The 18,579-nt window shown below is 38.1% G+C and overlaps 1 protein-coding gene across 2 annotated transcripts; it reads left to right on the top strand.

Annotated features, from left to right (window-relative positions):
- The first annotated feature begins 327 nt into the window (after positions 1-327).
- On the top strand, positions 328-18,372 carry LOC109037753 (alpha-amylase A). Of its 2 annotated transcripts, none has more exons than XM_072305581.1 (11): positions 328-619; positions 3,458-3,662; positions 4,630-4,790; positions 7,186-7,366; positions 10,223-10,338; positions 11,629-11,756; positions 12,693-12,809; positions 13,587-13,702; positions 15,279-15,483; positions 16,087-16,214; positions 17,347-18,372. In XM_072305581.1, the coding sequence occupies exons 2-11, from the start codon at positions 3,483-3,485 to the stop codon at positions 17,575-17,577; spliced, it is 1,563 nt and encodes a 520-aa protein (XP_072161682.1). In that variant the 5' UTR covers positions 328-619; positions 3,458-3,482; the 3' UTR covers positions 17,578-18,372. The 2 variants fall into 2 exon arrangements, with proteins under 2 accessions (XP_072161682.1, XP_072161681.1); XM_072305580.1 differs by lacking the exon at positions 10,223-10,338 and adding an exon at positions 7,788-7,903 and having other exon boundaries at positions 332-619.
- The last annotated feature ends 207 nt before the right edge of the window (positions 18,373-18,579 follow it).

Genomic DNA, 18,579 nt, shown 5'->3' with positions numbered 1-18,579 from the left:
AAAATCAACAGTTTATCGAAGGCCCCTCTCGAATATTCATACGGCGTTTTTCCTTAGCGCGGCAGTATAGTGTTCTTTACAACTCTGTTGGTATTGAAACAGTGCTCGTTATACATATATTTCGAGGGCACGATAAAAAATGAAAGCCAGTAAATTTCCCACGGATTCCACGCTTGTGTCTATCTCGAGACGGCTGATAATGGCATTACTCAAAACTCTCTCATGCAAAAACACCCGCTTTGATAAGAGGCATGACATTCTTTGTCCGAGTCCGAGACTACATTTTTTATTTGCTCGCAGAATATCGGGACCCAAACACTTGACTCATAACTATTGACCGACTAATTTCCTCATCGACCGAGACCGCGCGTCATACGAAATCAAACGATGCCTCAGTAATTTCATTTTAAGATGAATGTTCACAAGTGATTAGTGAGTAAGTGACTGATCTCTATCCATGAACTTACTCGGAAATCCCACGTGCAAGCTCGCGGTATCAGTATCGAGGCGAGTGAAAACAATCACTACAGTAGTGATAAGGATTCAACGAATCTTCACATCTCATAATTTAGCCCTGCCTCAGACCAGTCACACTGAAATCAACTTTCTTCCATTTGAGGTAAGTTTTATCCTAATAATTCATTTATTTTACCGATCAGTTTTGTGACCGTTCCCGAGGAAAAATATTTTATTGGCGAAGGCAAACGAAAGTAGGACTATTTGTACCAAGTTGCATGGGTTATTGAAAAATTAGATTTAAACATTTCGAGTGAAAACTATCGATCCAAAGTAGCATAGTGCAACGAAAATATTGAGATAAAATGGACCACTAGATGAGGTACGAATGTTAGCATTCTGATACATGTTTCTTAACCAAAATTTTACGTAAAACACAATGCACACAACGAAAATTACCTTACGAAGATATTTAATGATTCTTGATGCGTGAATTCAAACCACCCGCTCATGAAAACTCAATGCTCTACGTGATTCACATCGCGCGCTAAACGTTAATAACCTCGAATATGTCATGATAACGTTACGTTATCATGACAGTCTCTGCGATATAAAAATCTGGCAACCTCAATCTTGACGCTTTGGCTCAGTTATAGCAAATTGCTAATAGTTTGAACAACACATGGTGGAAAATGAACATTGCTCGATTGAGAAGCTTGCTGAAACCGTTGTAGAGGGCGATTTGACTCACGTTGAGCTTTGAGTTTCTTGTGAGCGGGCACTCGGTAAATTCCTCAGTTCAAATTCCTGGTAACCAATGTGAAATAAAAACGTTAGTATCTTCGTTAGGAGTTGGTTTCAGTAATTTTCGTTGCGCGAATCATTTTCTACGTGAAATTCTGGTTAAGAAACATGTATCAGATCGCTTAAATTCGTACCTTGTCTAGTGGTCAATTGCGATTAATTGCAACAAAATTGGGATCGATTGAAACAAAAGAGCGATTTATTGCAATAAAATTGAAATTGTTCCACCATGATATTGAAATATGTTTACACCTTTTGGTCAATGAATGCCGATTTGAAACAATCAACAATGTATGTTCCATGTGTTAGAAAGGAAGGCGATATGCAGTGCGATAAAAAATTGCAAATTATTTCAATTAGATTTGCAATCAATGTCAATAAAACGTGTACCTTCAATCAGCAGCTTGACAACATACACAACACTAGTAGCAATATAATGTTACCATGCAATTGCAGTTTATTGCAGCCTTTGCTAATTGGGATAAAGCCCAAAAGAATAAGTTGAGAGCGGTTTCATTTCTCCCGTGTAAACAGAGGGCCTAAATTTACATTACAATTCTGCAATTTTAATCCTGAACATGACGGATCAAAATGTTTAATAACTTGTTTTCTTGGCATAGCAAATTTTTAGAAGCGGTAACTCCGGTTCAGTTTTATATTTTTGAAAGAGGCGTAGATTTTCCTCACAACTGGAGCAATTTTTGCAGGAGGGAATCATTTTCAGAATCTCTTCTCTCAGGGATCCCAAAAATATGCATGCATAAAAATGAAGTCATTATGACTTTCCTCTCTCAACTTATATTGGTCAGTATTGATAAAGAATGGGACCGTTTGCTGCGGCGCCTTGATACAACTATACAACCTCGACGGATGTCCGTATTGCGTTCAAAAAATTGAAGGCGTTTTGACTTCCTGCTCATACTAACTGTAGTTGATTCGATCGACAGACGGGTAGGTCGGCGGTGACGGGGACTTGATACAACTATTTAACCCCGATGGATGTCCGTATCGCACCGACTGAAGTGCGAAACCACGTATCTCCATTGCGGTGTTTCAAAATTTCCGTTCTTATTTCATCTCTTCGATGAGAAACAATCCGAATTTACGACTTTACATTTTGAACCAAATCTTCTGCTATCGAATACGAAAAATCATGGAGAATTTAAGTTTTATGTTGACCAGCTTCTCGAAAGAAAAATAAAATTTCTAAGGAGGTCTGCAACGTCGCAAATAGAGAAACGTCGTCTCTCATTTTGCCCAAAAATATGCATGCATAAAATTGAAGGCATTATGACTTTCCTCTCTCAACTTATATTCGTCTGTATCGATAAAGAATGGGACGCGTTTGCTACGGCGCCTTGATACAACTATACAACCTCGACGGATGTCCGTATTGCGTTCAAAAAATTGAAGGCGTTTTGACTCCCTGCTCATACTACCAGTAGTTGATTCGATCGACAGACGCGTTGGTCGGCGGTGACGGGGAATTGATGCAACTATTTAAACCTGATGGATGTAAGTAAGTAATCAAGCCCTTAGTAATTGTTGCTCACCCCTCCGTCCCCCCCAAAATGAAAGGCGGCATTTTGGGGGACATCAAAGGCAGCACTCCCACTTTGTCCAATTGAGCTGAAATTGGTGTCAAACGACGCAGGATCATTTGCTCACCTTGGCTCAGCCCTTCGTTTCCGTTGCCCGAATCCTACCTCCTCCCGAAAACGAATGGCGGTTGCGAACATAGTCGTTGCGCTTCCATTGATGTGCGCCAAAATGCCTCCATTCGATTCGGAGGGGAAGTGGGGGGTGAGCGACGGAAACTAAGGGCTGAGCAAAGGTGAGCAAATGATTCTGCGTCGTTTGAGACCATTTTCAGGTCAATCAGACAAAGTGGGGGTGCTTAGGTCAATGACCTCTCTGAAAGTTCAAGTTCGATTTTTGGGGGGTACATGCCTCAGCAAAAAAAGTGAGTGCGATTTTCGAGGTGAGCAAATGATGAGCAATGATGAGCAAAAGAGGAAATTTTAAATTTTAAAAGTTGGGGTGCTAACTTCACGGACATTTGAATCCGGCCCTGTATGGAACCTCTTGAAGAAAAGGAGCTGTTTGAAGAGTCACTACGCGAATTTATCTCATCTTCTTTATGTGCTTTATCTTATGGATGTTTTATGTAAGATTACGTACCTTTTTCTGAATATAGGGGCAGTTTGGAAAAATCCACGAAAATGGATTTTGCACCAGTCTATTTTATGCTCGTCATTTTTTTCCACCCAACGATGAGTCAATTCGACACGGGTATGAGTGAAGACAGACGAGTCATCGTCCATTTGTTCGAGTGGCCTTTCGACGCCATCAAAGAGGAGTGTAAGAATGTCCTCGGCCCCCAGAAATTTGGAGGTGTTTTGGTGCGTTCTCGTTTTTAATTTTTTTTTAATTTTTTTAATTTTCTATATTTTTTAAGACAAATCAGTAACTAAAGAATCGCATTTTGCGTGTTTTAATAATAGGGGATAATAATTAATTAAAAGATGTACCGGAACACGCATATTATGAGGAATTAACACACCTGAATATTGATTTCACATATTTTTGTCTGTGTTGAATTTTTTGATAACTTTGCCTTGGCTTTTTCGATCATAGTCTTTAACATGCGTTGTGATAAATCTTCATCTTTATATAGTGCTCTTTCTTGTGTTTTGTGAATTTTTCTTGCTGAAGATGGCTATTAGCCGAAATGCATTCCGGAAAATATACTGTTGATTCTTCATAATAAGCGTGTTCTGGTATATCTTTTAATTAATTATTTATCTCAAATCAATAGTGAAACTAGAGAAAGAATTACAGAGATCACAGTGGTTTAGTATTTACTCTCTCTACTCACTTGTCGAGAGAATATAACCCGAAATTTCTGGCAAAACAATTTCAGAGCATAGCTACGAAGAAGAAAGAAAAACTTAATATAATGTAAAAATAATTTCATAATCTCCCAGAAATGATCGGTGATCTTCCACTACTTGTTCGAGTAAGTTCATTATACTAGGAAGAAAAAGTGGTTATGACTCCCAAAGTAGTGATGTTCCTTGTGAGTTCTAACTTATGGCAGTCATGACCAATAATTGTGCGGTGTTTTTACAATTACGGGATCATTTACTTAACCAATATTTTGCTATAACTATAAATAAATAAGAGCCCTATAATTATCATGGGTATTAAAAATATTTCATATCTTACAACACCACTTTCAAAGTCATAACCACTGATTTCTCTCGTTACCCTGATGTAAATTATGAATTCTCAATGACTCAAAGTAACCTAAAAACAAAAATATACTTAACTGAGAATCATTCACTGAGATGAACCTAATCTTTGCAGGTTGCGCCGATTGCCGAGAATTTGCTGGTCCAATCGAGTGGAGGTGTTAGAAGGCCTTGGTGGGAAATTTACCAACCACTGTCTTGGAACATTCAAACTAGGAAAGGAAATGAGCAGCAATTTAAGGAGATGGTAGAGGTTTGCAACAAAAACAACGTCAGGTTAGAAAACTTCTCATTTTATTCCCGATGAAAGACCAAACAGGCGTATTTCACTATAGTTGGTGATTTTTTTATTTAATCTGCAATTTTAAGACGAACTATAATTTTTTTCCGTAGCCTTAGTATCAATTATTAGATCAGCATTTCGAAAACCACCCATTAATGTTTCTGAATTCGAAAGGGGAAAAGCATAAAATAGTGACAGAAAAAAATACTTATTATTGCTGTCTCATTCAGTGGACCGAAGGTCATAGACCAACAGACGTCTAACCTTTTTTTGGAAACCATGCACCGAAAAAAAAGAGAAGTTGATGTAACATTCTGGATGTAAAAAAAGTGTGCGAGAACTTACCAAATGCTGAATTAACCGCTACAGCAGTTACTTCAGCAATGTCAGGATGTAAAACTAACTGCTGTAGCGCGTAATTCAGCATTTCATAAGTTCTTGCACACTTTTTTTACATCCAGAATGTTAAATCAATTTCACTCTTTTTTCGGTGTGAGCGTGTTCAATGACTTATATTTCTTCTATTTTTGAAAACTAGAGTAGGCTTTTGATCCGCAAGAATTTTTCTGCGTGTGTTTCAAGGATCTCAACCGCGTCAAAAAAGAGTTCAAAGCTGCTAATTTTGAATGCCCTCTTCTAAGTGCATTGCCGAGAAAGCCAAGATGGCGTCTAAAAGCATCCCTGCTGACGCGTGACCCTCTACCGCGATTTATGGTCCGAGCATTAGTTATTATTAAACGAATACAGGAACCATGGACAGTGGCAGGGACACCGCCAGGTTTAAAGGGAGATTGCAGTGAAAGGGGTATTTCCGGATGCCATAATCAGGTTTCTCGGTGATGCGCGTTTTAGATGGGAGCTCGAAATATGCAACCTCAGACTTGTTTTTCTTGATTTAATATCATTCAAAAAAATCTGAGGAAATTCCTGTGAACGAAAACGCCTTCTCTACTTTTAAAACAAGCGGGAAAGTTCTAATACTGTCGTATTAGAAAAGCGCTCAGGTGTTAGTAAATGTATTTAATGAAGAAAGGACGTATAAACTCCGTCGACTTGGCTGGGAAATGGAAATAAAACATCAGCTGATAGCAAACAAAGGTTACCAAGGAAACCGTAAACGCGTATTTTTGTTCCCCGAAAATGAGCTCACCGTTGAGCTCATCAGGCGCGTTTTTTTTAGGCTTCAATTGAGTTCAACGATCAATTTCGATAAGAATTACTCTACCGCTAAGAAATTTTCTTACAGACAAACGATCGAAACTACCTGCGCATTACGTTAAAAGCATAAAATACAGTTTTCACAGCTTTATTTATTTTAAAAATGGACCCCCCCAAAAAGCGTACACATTGATGAGCTGGTGCGCCATTTAAACGCATTAGCACTAGTATACTAGTACTCAGAGGCAAGTCGAAATCAAAAAGCGCTGCCTATCGGCTGAGCGCTTAAAATCTGAGGAAATTCCTGTGAACGAAAACGCCTTCTCTACTTTTAAAAAATACACCAATTAGAACTTACCGAGCAACTTTACTGAGGGTGTGATGGAAATAAATCGTTATCAGAAATTTAGACTCTCGCGGCAAAGCGGTTCACGCAAGAAGCCGCCTAAGTAAATACCCTATGGGAGCGAGAAAGTAAAAATTACCTGGTCCTTTGATTTATCTATATAACAAGCTTTTCAGTACTTGAAAACATGTCAAATGTCTCATGGAACTTGACCCTCCATGGCATGACTTAATATTGGATCTCAGATTTTAGGGGGCACTAATCTATGTATTTTTTAGCTTGCATTATCAAAATTGAGTACCGAATTTTTTTTCAAAATTTTAAATTAAAGGGAATCAATTTTTCAAAAAAAGAAAAAACTAATGACATTTTGCAAAATCATGGCGCAGGGGAAAGATTCAATTTTTAAAAACCCCGAAAATACGTTGTTACGATTTCGTAACATTATGCTAAAGAGGCAGGTGAAAAACAGGGGGGGGGGGGAACAAGGCTAAAATACACAATTAATAAAAACCGAGACGTTTCTACTCAAAACTGAGTCATTTTCAGTCGGAAATACGAGTACAATAAAAATTAATAATAATAATAAAAAAAAATAAAAATAAAAAAAATGAGGGCTGTTATCATTTTTCTCAGATCCCGGCCACCGCCATGTAGGACTCAGGTTTTCATCTTTTTTTTAAAATTTTTATTGTATCTCCGACTGAAAATGACCCAGCCTTGAGTCGAGACGTCTCGGTTTTTATTAATTGTGTATTTCAGCCTTGTTTCTCATTTTTCACCCTTGTTTTTCACCTGTTACCATTGTCTTGGGCTGCTTTTAAAAATTTGTATCTATGCTATACAGGGTTAACTCGAATGAATTATTTCTTGGATTATCTCAGGGTGTATGTGGACGCCGTTTTTAACCATGCGGTTGGTCGTGTTTGGGGTGGAGATTCTGGTGACGTGGTCGGCGTTGGTGGCACCCATGCGAACACGAAGACGGAGGACTACCCTGGTCTTGGTTATACCGAGGCTAACTTCCACAAACCTTGTCAAATGAACTTCAATGACAAAACTTCGGTATGATTACGTCGCAGGCAAATAGCTAAATCGGGCATTTTGTCAAATGCCTAGGCAAATAGTCAAATATTCTAACTTAGATTGAAATTCTGATTCTTTTCCTAATTTCAGACAAAATAATTCATCGCTCCTGCAAGAAAAACTTCTCAGTAAAAATGTGCACACACAATAGTATTTTAAATAATATTTAGCTCCTGAAGAGACACTGATCTTGAAATTTTCAGCAGGTCATAATATACAAATTTTTGGAGTTTCAACATTTAATAATGCATATGAGAAGCAATTGAAGAGGAGGGGACAAAAAGAGTTCATAGGTGTGATGAGTTATTTTTCCAAAAATAGTGTTTGTTTCTTCTCAAGAAAATACCTGTACTCCCATTCAAAAACGCTGATGCAATTTTTTCATGTGTGCCCTTGAAAGGTTAGAAATTGTGAATTGGGTGATCTTGAAGATGTGAATCAGACCATACCGTACGTTCAAGATAAAATTGCTACGTTCTTGAACAGACAATTAGACTTTGGGGTCGCTGGATTTCGGTATGAATTTTCAATGCGGAACCTCGTTTTTAAATGTTTTTCTTTTTCTTTTTTCTATCGCATGTACATTCTAAGAACATTTGGACTTCAGTTTTCCGGCAATTTGATAGCTTTTGCCTAATATAAGAAATTCCGAACCCATAGAGAATTGTTTAAAAGGCACGGAAAACCTCAAAAATCATGGAAAACGCAGGGGAATTAGGGGAGCGGGGATTCAGAAAAAGCTGATTCAGCAGCGCGAAATATTTACCAGATCATGAGCAGCGGATAACTGGAGTCCATAGTGGTTGGCTAGAGTCCATAGTGGTTGGCTAGAGTCAGACAATGTGTACATATGTCGTAGGCAAACACCGACCGATTGCAATTCATTCGTATTGGAAAAATTAAGAAGGAAAGAAACGAATTAGAGAAGTTATCTAAGTAAAAACGATCAGTATGCTTGGATTTCAGTCGTTCTTTCCTCCTGAAAGACATAAAGCCAACTGGTATACTTGCAAGCGTGTGTAGCTTAGTTGACTTTGGCTCAGATAGGCAACTAAACTAACTGCCCGGCAAAGCGGAGAGTGTCACTGGGATTTGAAGGCGCTTCAACCTAACGCCGCAATCGGAAATACACATTTTTTGACCACTCGGCCGTCGCTATTGTTTTATTCTCCTTCGTTGTCCTTATGTTATTACGGTTTCAAGACAATTTGTCAACGATTTTTTGTCCGCGCATCTTTTTTGTCCAGTAGTTTACGCCCACACGAAAAATAAGTAATAGTGACTTGGTTCAAGCGTTATATTTAAGTCGGTATGTAAAATTATATTGACAATATGGAAATGAGAAATTGAGAGGGAAGGAGGCGTTGTTATGGTTGCTCATTTTCTAAATGAAATGTTATTACTTTCTCCTTTTGAATCATCTTTTAAATTTTCATTGGTGAATATTTGATTTTATTTATATTCTTAAAATATTGAATGTACAATGCACCTTATATATGTCTGGGTACTTTTTTTTCTTTTTTCTTTACGAAATTATTACTTCATTTTGAAAACATTTATATTTTTAAAACGTGACAAATATTTGTAAAACCTTTTCCAAGCGACATTAATCTCAATGAGCCGCAGTTGTGCCGACAGAAACTGCAAAAATGAATAAAAGAGGAAAAAAACAAAGAAGCACGCAATCTTTAGTTCTAACCCATTTGTGCATCGATCTTTTTAGAGTCAAATACGTCAAATTTTGAGCGTTTCGTTGCGCGTACGCCTCGCTGCAGCACAATAAAAGCACAAAATGTAAAAGAAAAAATTAAAGTGCTTTGGAAATCATTAAAGACACGGAACAACCAATGTATAAAAAACACACAGTATATTATTATTCTCCTTTGATAAATTGATACATATTTTTCCCCATCAATTTAAATGAGAATAATTAATGCAGAGTGTGCTAGCATTTCAAAATCATTAGTTAAAAAACGCTGACTATGATGCGAGTATAAATATTAAAGCCTAACAGAGCGGAGCGGCGCGCGGCGTGCTGCCAGCGCGAGAGGCTCACTGCCGCCTACAAACCTAAGTGGATACTTCACGCATTGCACGATGCTTGAAGTATCCACTTAGGTTTGTAGGCGCCAATGCGCGTTGCGCGCTGGCCGCCCGCCCGCCGTGCGGCGGCGCCTGAAGCAACTATTTCACAACAGAGGTGTTGCACAGTATTTCATGAAATTGAACGTATTAAGAATGACAGGCATCCTTTAAAAGTACAGATCTTTCCTCGCAAAATAAATCAAGATACTTATCGTACGCAGGAAAAATCTAAGAGCCTTTAGCTGAGGCAAATATAGAGGTTCATCCGGTTCAGGTATAACAAAGTGGGGATTTCTTGAAAGATAATTAAGTCCTGTTACAACAAAGAGGTGTAGAGAGTTTTAGTGCATTTTATCTCATGGAATTGACGCTCCCTCATTTTTACCAAAACTCTCAACTATATATTATTCTCCGTTGGACCAAACAGACAAAACAAAAAACAAGCAAACCCTCATTCTTCCAAGACATTGTATATTTTCATCCAAAAACGTCGTGAGCAATTGTCGTTTGTATTTACATGTGGGCCGATTAATTTAGGGTCTCAACTGGCACGTGGACCGAAACTCCCGTGCCGAAAAAACGCGTGGACGTAAATTACTGGAAAAAAACAGGTGCGCGGACAAAAAATCGTTGACGAAATGTCCTGTAACCGTTATTATCCATGTTTTAATGTTTTACGCGTCTCGCTTTTTGTGTCTTTTGTCTAATGTTTCTTGCGTGCTTTGTTTCATGTTTGCTCTGTATGTTAAGGTCCGATATTGTACATTGTATGATCTTACGGACGTGGATCACAATCAAGGACACGTTCAACAAAAAATCGCGTCATTCTTGAACAAATTAATAGATTTCGGGGTTGCTGGATTCCGGTATGAACATAGACTTCCTCGTGCTTGGATGTGCTTATCAGTGGCGTGGCGTGAATTGCGATATGTCGATTGCCATTTAAACCCATGGAAAAGGATCGATAAATAGGGTGTTCGCAGCGAACACCTTAATAATCGATTCTTTACCATAGTTTTAAATGGCAAAACAATCGATACATCGCAATTCACGCCACGCCACTGGTGCTTATGTAAAAATAAACTACGTCCGAAATAAGATAAACGCGCCAGAAAGCGCATTACCTCCTATTCACTATACTTATTGCCTCTCATCCTGCAGTTGAGCTAACCTGCTCAAAAAAGTTACACGTTTCGTCCATAGCAGTGGCGTAGCGTGCTTTGCGATATGTCGATTGACCTGCCATTTAAAACTATGGCAAAGAATCGGTGAACAGGGTGTTCGCAGCGAATCCCTTAATAGCCGATTCTTTCTTCAGGTGAGCTCTATTGCAGGGTCAAAGGCAATGCGCTTTTTGCATGAATCAGAAAGAACTGTGTATATAAGATTCACAAGCTGTAAACTTAGTTCCCTTTAATTCAATTCATGCATGCATAATCCCTTCTGGCATATATGTTCATTAGATTTAAATAACTCAAGCTTGTCATCAGTTTAAAAAAATGAGCTACTCATAATAAGATATAGCAAGAATGAAAGCACCGCAAAATATGTTTCTTCGTCAAAATTGATGAGTGAATTACCAAAGGGACGTTCAGTGATAAGTGACACACTTTTCCCTTGCCCAGTAAAACCTTAGCTTACAGCGTAACACGTGGCATACACGGAAAAAATTAAATTTCTGCTTTAACAATTCAATTGCTAAAAAAAGCGACTGCAACGAGTCAACGTAGATTTTACAACAGAATATGCTACTTTAACCACTAATGTAGGTAAGCTAATTATACCACGGCGGTGGTTAAAGTAGCATTTTTTTTTGTAAAATCTACATTGAAACATTGCAGTCACTTTTTTTAGCAATTGAATTGTTAAATCAGAAATTTAATTTTTTCCGTGTTGGTCGCAAACTCAGCGTCCCATCATGGCTTTCGTAACTCCGATCAGAGCCTTCCCCCTCCCATCCATCTGCGATTTTTTTTTCTCAAAATCGCACGTCACGTAACTCCAGACTACAGTTCCACTCTCCCCCTGTAACGCACTGTCACGCAGACTCCAACACCCCTTCACCTTCCAAATGCGTACGTTGCGCAACGCTCGAACGCTATCTTCCTATTTAAGTATTATAGATCTTTGTATGATTTTTACCGGTATTTTTTCAGGATTGACGCAGCTAAACACATGTGGCCTGAAGATTTGCGTAAAATATACGGTATGTTAAAAAACGTATCGGTAAACGGAGTACCAAGTAAAGGGTGCATCTGGATGCTCGAAGTGATTGATGATAATGGTAGGAGCCAATACTTATTGAGCCCCCCCCCCCCCCATTTCCTCCCCTACATTATCCCCCGTTTGTTTTCCAGTTGCTTTTTCTGTCTCGAAAAAACATTTGATAATATTATACTTATCCCAGATACTTCCAGAAATCATTAGTTAAAAGAATGGAGAAATTTGCAGGTGTCTGAGATTTGATGAATTTCGTGTTAAGTGGAAACTGCTGAGTGAACTGAACACGAGAATACCTTTCGTTCATGAATTGAACAATTATTGGGGAAGATATGACGAAATGATCTAATCTGCAAAAATGCGTGTGTTTAAATGGAAATGCCGCCAGATGACGTCACTAGGCAGTACATTCTCTCACTTTTAAATCTAATTTTATACTATTTCCCATACCAGAAAAAAAATTATAAAAAATACTGAGAAATCAACTTTTTAAGTAGGTACTTTTAGATGAAGCAATACAAAATTTGCATGAAAATTTTCCATTGTGCATGATATTATTATAAACAAATAATCAACTCTCCCACAAATTACTTCTAAATACAAGTATACATGGTAAACGCCCTCTAATTTTATAACTTTTTCGGTCGTAAAAGATGCTTGATAAAACGACGATTCCAATAATTCTATGAACGCTGTTAAATAACTTTAAAACTGATGTGTAAGAATTTGAAAAGAACAGAGAAAGGGGAAAAATGTATCTAACGTATGTAAAATTAGGTTTTTTTGTTTCAAATTAAAAGGGAAGTAAGAGAAAGAAAAGTTGGAATTGTGATTTGGGATGAAAAGAGACAAATAACGAAATTATACAGAATATTCTATGATTTTTGAAGCATCGTTTCGATATCCTTCATACTTTATAAATACGTGTGTTTAATATCAAATGTTTATTCCAAACAAATCCAAAACTACACTTAGACTTAATGTATGAATGATTTTTCAGGCGAATATCAAGGAGATTATAAAAATGTTGGTGCGGAATATGATTTTGAGTGTCTGAAACCGATAACTCAAGTTTTCAAGAAGGGCGAATCATCCATGTCCAATATCAATAACTGTGGTAATTGCACAATCTATCATAAAGTTATACAAAAATTGCAACACGAATTAATTGAATAATAGCGTAAATCGGGATTTTATAAGAAAACCGCACAATTTTATTAATGACAAGGAGTTACGTATCCCTACTACTAAGCGGCCGGGCTCCCTAGGGATGCTTCCCGGGTTATAAATATTTCAAAATTTTGAAGAAAGTGAGCTCATCTAGAGGTAATTACTTGCCGAAATCCATAAAATTCAGCTCTAAAGATCTGTAACGAACTGCGACAAAAATTTTAATCCGAAGATTAAAAGAGAAGGATAATTCATATTTTAGAGATTGTTAAAAATTTTAAAGCTTGCCCGAGGGTTTGCGCACCCCCACTCTCGCGACTCGAGCGTCCATGGCGTTTGCTCCTGTATCTACTAAACGGTTGATTTTCAGGAATTGATGAAATTTTTGGTCTTAGGGTCATAACTTGGCATTTTCAGTCGGAGACGACTCTTGAAAAATATGAAATAACCTATTTTCGGCTTGCACCCTTTTCGCCCCCTGGGCAGCGGGTAAAAATTTGTTTAATTTTTTTTTTTTTAAAAAAGCATGTGTGTTTTACATCACATAGAAACTTTTGAGAGATTTACCTACCTGAAATTTACAAATTTAAAAAATAAGGGACACCCTAACTTGCCCATGAAAGTTCATATGGAATGCAAATGCGCATTGGATGCCATTGATATTTATTTCAGCGCTTACTTTGAATAAGAAAATGAAGCTCTCATTTGTTAATTATTTTTACAGCCAAGTACCCAAGATACCTGAGCCAAAAAGTAGTAGCACTTACTGCAAATCAAGATACTCAGCGTGGAACTTGGCCAAATGGATTTTCAAATTCTGATAGTAATGGAATTCAGAGGGTAACTTACTTGACCAGTATTTTCAAATTTTGTTTACGTTCAAATACAGAGTTGATATCGTTTTTACCGACTAACACCATAGCATTAAGTTAAGGGTTTTCACTTCTCTTTTTTATGTGGTTTGCGCCAATATAAAATTTTGAGGAAGTGTCCATGTGTTTAGTTTCTGAGGCATTTTAATCTCGAAAATTTGTGACTGCCTCTAAAAGTCTCAATTGGCGTTTATTTCCGAGGCAATAATTCGTTAGAATGAAACTCCTCTCAAAGATTCAAATTCAATGACGATAGCTCGTAAGGACAACGTCTCGCGCAGATTAGTTCAACATTTGGACGTACTTATGCCAAAAGGAACTATGTCACACGCAATCCCTATTCACATAGTTACTTTTAACATAAATACGTCCATTTTAGAATTGACGATCAAATATCTCTGCGTTAAAAAGCAAAAACCGATAAAACCTGATGTGAGATTCTTATGAACCCAAAACTAGAAACTATACAACACTGGAAAAAAACACATTGGATCTAGAGTCCAGACTCTTAAAAACATCGACAAGAAAAAGTACTCTTAATTCAATTAGAATCTAGCTTAAATCAAGAACCAATAGCCTCTTAATTTAAGCGGATTTCGTTTCGATTCAAGCTAAAATCCGATCGAATCAAGAGTATATTTTCTTGTCAATGTTTTCAAGAGTCTGGACTCAAGATCCAATGTGTTTTTTCTCCAGTGAACCATTTAATATTTAATTTTTTATCCTCGAAAACTTAACTCACATCACAACTCGTAGTTTCTCCCCTTATCCTTGCTCAATAACATTTTCTCACATTGCTCACTGAAACAACATAACGACGGTGAAACTACCAAACCACGTATCTCGTTTGCGGTGTTTAAAAATCTACGCTCGCATTTTATTTTTTTGAGGTAGACCAAATCAATATCATTCCTTGAAATTTTCACAGAATTTTCTCCGCACGAAGAGGAAAAATCACAGAAATTTTCAAGACTGAACGTTAAGTAGTTTTTCATTTAAAAAATAAAGTATGACAGGAAGTCTGCGACGTCGCAAACCGAGATACGTGGTTTGGTAGTTTCACCGTCGATAATTTCAACAGCTAAAGTTGAAAAATGTGTATCTCTATTGCAATGTTTTAAAAGCTTCTAATATGTTTTAATTTTTTTAAAGAACCGTTATCAAAGTATCTCCATAGAAGTTCCACGTGAATATTTTTGAGGTAGTATAAAAATATGTAGAAAATTTCAAGAAACACGCCAGTTGTTTTCTTTTGATAACGAAGTGAGAAAGGTGGCAGTCTGTTAAGTCACAATGGAGGTACGCGTTTTTTTAATGTAACCATCGACATGGGCAACTTCAATGACCGAAGAGAGAGCCTTCAATTTTTCACGTATGCAACACGGCTATCCATCGAGCCATGATAGTTGCATCGCGTAGGCGTCGCAGCTTACATCTATGCATTGGAACGAAGGCGGAATCCGTCTCTTGTGGTGAGCATGTATCAACATGTTGGAAGTATTCACTATCGCCTTTTTAATTTGTTTTATTCATCGCTGATGCAGGGAATTGACGCTTTTATCTTGGCATATACCAAGGAAATTCCAAACATCTATTCTGGGTACAGCTACAAAAATACGAATTCTGGACCACCTATGGACGATTCTGAGAAAATAACCTCTCCGCTCAATTGCACCAACGGCTGGACCTGTGAGCACAGATTCCCTCCTCATCAATGGATTGTGAAATTTTTCACAAACTATGTCCAAGGTAATTTATTCTCGAAGACCGTCGACGATGAAGGGACCTTAGTCCACGAAAGCAAAACCAGCCGCGCGCGTATAGAAGCTAGTTTGACAATCAACCAAATGCAGGAGCCATCAAATGGCTGCATCCATCGTATGCTGGTTTGCAAATTCTTGAGTATCAAACATCCATAGTTCAGTTTTCAAAATAATGCGGTCATTTAACCTTAAGATACCCAAGACTTCTTGTTAACGTTAAGTCTCAAGGTCGTGTCAGATTGACCCGTATATACACTGATTTTGATAGTTTTTGAGGTACTATCCATGTTATTTCGATGTTGTAAAGCTCAGAAATACTTTTGTGAAATTTTCACCGTTTTGGTAACATACTGGTGCTTTTTCAACCCCCTCCCCATCCTAATCAATCATGCGTAACTCCTCCAGAAGAGGTAGTCGGGTCAATTTGACGCGGACTAAAACTTGAGCATCTGACGGTTAAAGTCAGTCATTTTTACATTAAGAGCTTTATATGTATGAGTATTTCCATATTGAATTCTACACATTTTTAACTCATGAATTGCTCTTCAAAATACATTAGATTTTGAAAGAATTTTACCTCTGATTCTAGATGCGCCAGTTGAGAACTGGCAAAGCAATTGGGACGACGGAACCGAACTTCAAGCGGCGTTCACGAGAGGAAAAAAAGGTTTTGCTGTCTTCAACGCAGACACAAAAACGCTGAAACATACTTTTAAAGTAAGAATATAATTTCATTTTAAGCGTTTTCCTTTCTTGAATCCCTGAATAACCAAATGTCGTAAAACCTTCTGATAGTGTGTGTCTTTATCAATTATCCAGTTTTTTTTTTTTTTTTTTTTTTTTTTTTTTTTTTGTTGGGCCGTCTTAAGGTGGTGGCTACATGGGCGACACATGGCGGCAAATCTAAGGGGTGGCAAAAATTTGCAATTTTTTAAAGTGTAGGTATAAAAAAAATCGGATTTATAAAAACAAAATTACAAACGAGAAAAGGCGACAAAATATCTCATTTCCTGAAAGTATAGTAATTTCTAATTCTGTTGTCTCTTAGTAATACAAAAGACAGCACCCTCAATAAGTCGAGTTACGAGAGAAGCCAAACACGCAATTTGGCCCAGAACGGCGTGACTTAGAGAAAAATGATAACGAGGGCTTGAGATGAAAAGGAGAAGCCCTCGGCGCGGCGATCGGCATGTAACACATATTAGCGCCTACAAAAACGGATAGCGCCTACAAGAATACATGAATACTTCACGCATTGCGCCAAACACAGTGCGGTCAGCGTGAAACTCATAGCGCCTACAAGACTGCGTGAATACTTCACGCATTGCGTCCAACATGGTGAGGTCTTCGCGGCGCGGCGGCGGAAGTTAAAATCATTGAACCACATTTATGTTTGTTCTTCCAGGACCTTCTTGAATGGAAGGCCTTGTCCACATACAGAGATAGGTTTACGAAACTTAACTTTCGCGCAAAGTTTCGTGAACTTTTGCTAGTAGTGTTGACAGGGCTTTCCCAAAAAATGTGTTCCACACGATTAAATGCGTCTTATGCACCCCTCCCCCGCTGGCACGTTCATTTGCTGGTTTTTATCGAGTTTCAAAACGAATGAGATGGGGGCGGCAAAATATAGGCGGCCCATGGGCGGCAAGTAGGTGAATCCGGCCCTACTTTCGTATACAAAGTTCAATGAATTATATTTTAAATAGGCATGTGGAAAAAATTGCCTTTCCGCGGGAAATATTAGGCTGATTTTATTTGCCAAATGGGTTGAAATATCGTTGAAAAATGCTACTATAAGGGTAACATCAATTAATTCAAATATGCATACTAAGACAAAATTTGTGCCCAGGTGCCGCTCTCACCCGGTGTGTACTGTGACTTGGCGACCGGATATTACAGTCCCGAACATCAAAATTGCCGAGGCACAAGTGGAATAACGAGCCGAAAGGTTGAAATAAAATCGGACGGCACCGTGGAAGTGTCTCTCCCTGGGATGGCAAGATCATCGTCGGTCAACTTGAGAGACACAGTAGCTGAGCCTGCATATCTCGTCATCAGTGATCGGTCGAAGATTCTTTGAGAAGAGAATGAAAGCGTCCATCACGGACAGGATAAGTTTGACCGTCTTTTCCGATTCGAAACTGAGGCTTTCAAATTGCACCGCTGGCCAATGAGTGGACTATGAAGGGTATCGACCACACCATTTGAACATAGGTGGATCCAGGCGCTTTGAACAAGAAGCGAATTTTATTTAAAGTTCCGAACCTCCTTAGGAACTTCTGTCCCAGTTTGTCTCATCAATCACCAACACCAGTGGATACCGTTGTTACCGGATTCGACCAATCAGATCCGTTGGTTTTCAATAGATCGAACCTTTTTTAGAACCACCTCGCGAGCAGATGGTATAAAAATTCGCTTAGGGAGGGCACATGGGGAGTCCAGGGGGCTTCTAAAAGAACATTTTCGAAATTTCAAAGCAGCTGATATGCTGTTTGAGTCAATTTCGTCATGAATAATTTGACGTATTTTTGTCAAACGGAACTATGTGCATTAAAACATGAGTCCTGAGACCCATAAGAATGGGTGCATGGCAGGGCTCACGTCATGGTGCACATATAGTTTCGTTTGACAGATACTGGTGTAAAAAAAAGAGGAAAATAACAGCGGCGAGTTTAAAATGTAGCCTTTGAGATATGTGCAATTTACAACTTTACTATCAATGTCTTGTAAAAGTAGTGTTTCCGATAAATTAAGAAACCCTGTAAGAGGAAAAGTAAATGGGCGAAAATGAATAAATAAAAATATTTTATACTATTTGCTGACTATTTCAATTTGCCTTGTTATACCTACAAATATAATGATTATTGACTATAAATGTCGTTGGTTTTATTTCGTCTAAAAATGTTTCAATGCAACCTGCTGCCCTAAAATGATTATAAAGCAGTGACTTGGTCCTCATTTCATAACGGATTATCTGCCGTTTCGGGCATCCTGAATGGCCGTAACTAGTGTTGCACCAAACAGCACATCTCTTGGAGGGAAAATTGTACTCATACGAGCTTTTTCCCTCTTTATTGAGATT

The sequence above is a fragment of the Bemisia tabaci genome, chromosome 10 (genome assembly GCF_918797505.1).
Source record: "Bemisia tabaci chromosome 10, PGI_BMITA_v3".
Classification (NCBI taxonomy): domain Eukaryota; kingdom Metazoa; phylum Arthropoda; class Insecta; order Hemiptera; family Aleyrodidae; genus Bemisia; species Bemisia tabaci.
Note: the sequence above shows the minus strand (reverse complement) of the source record. Positions and strands in the feature narration are given on the sequence as shown.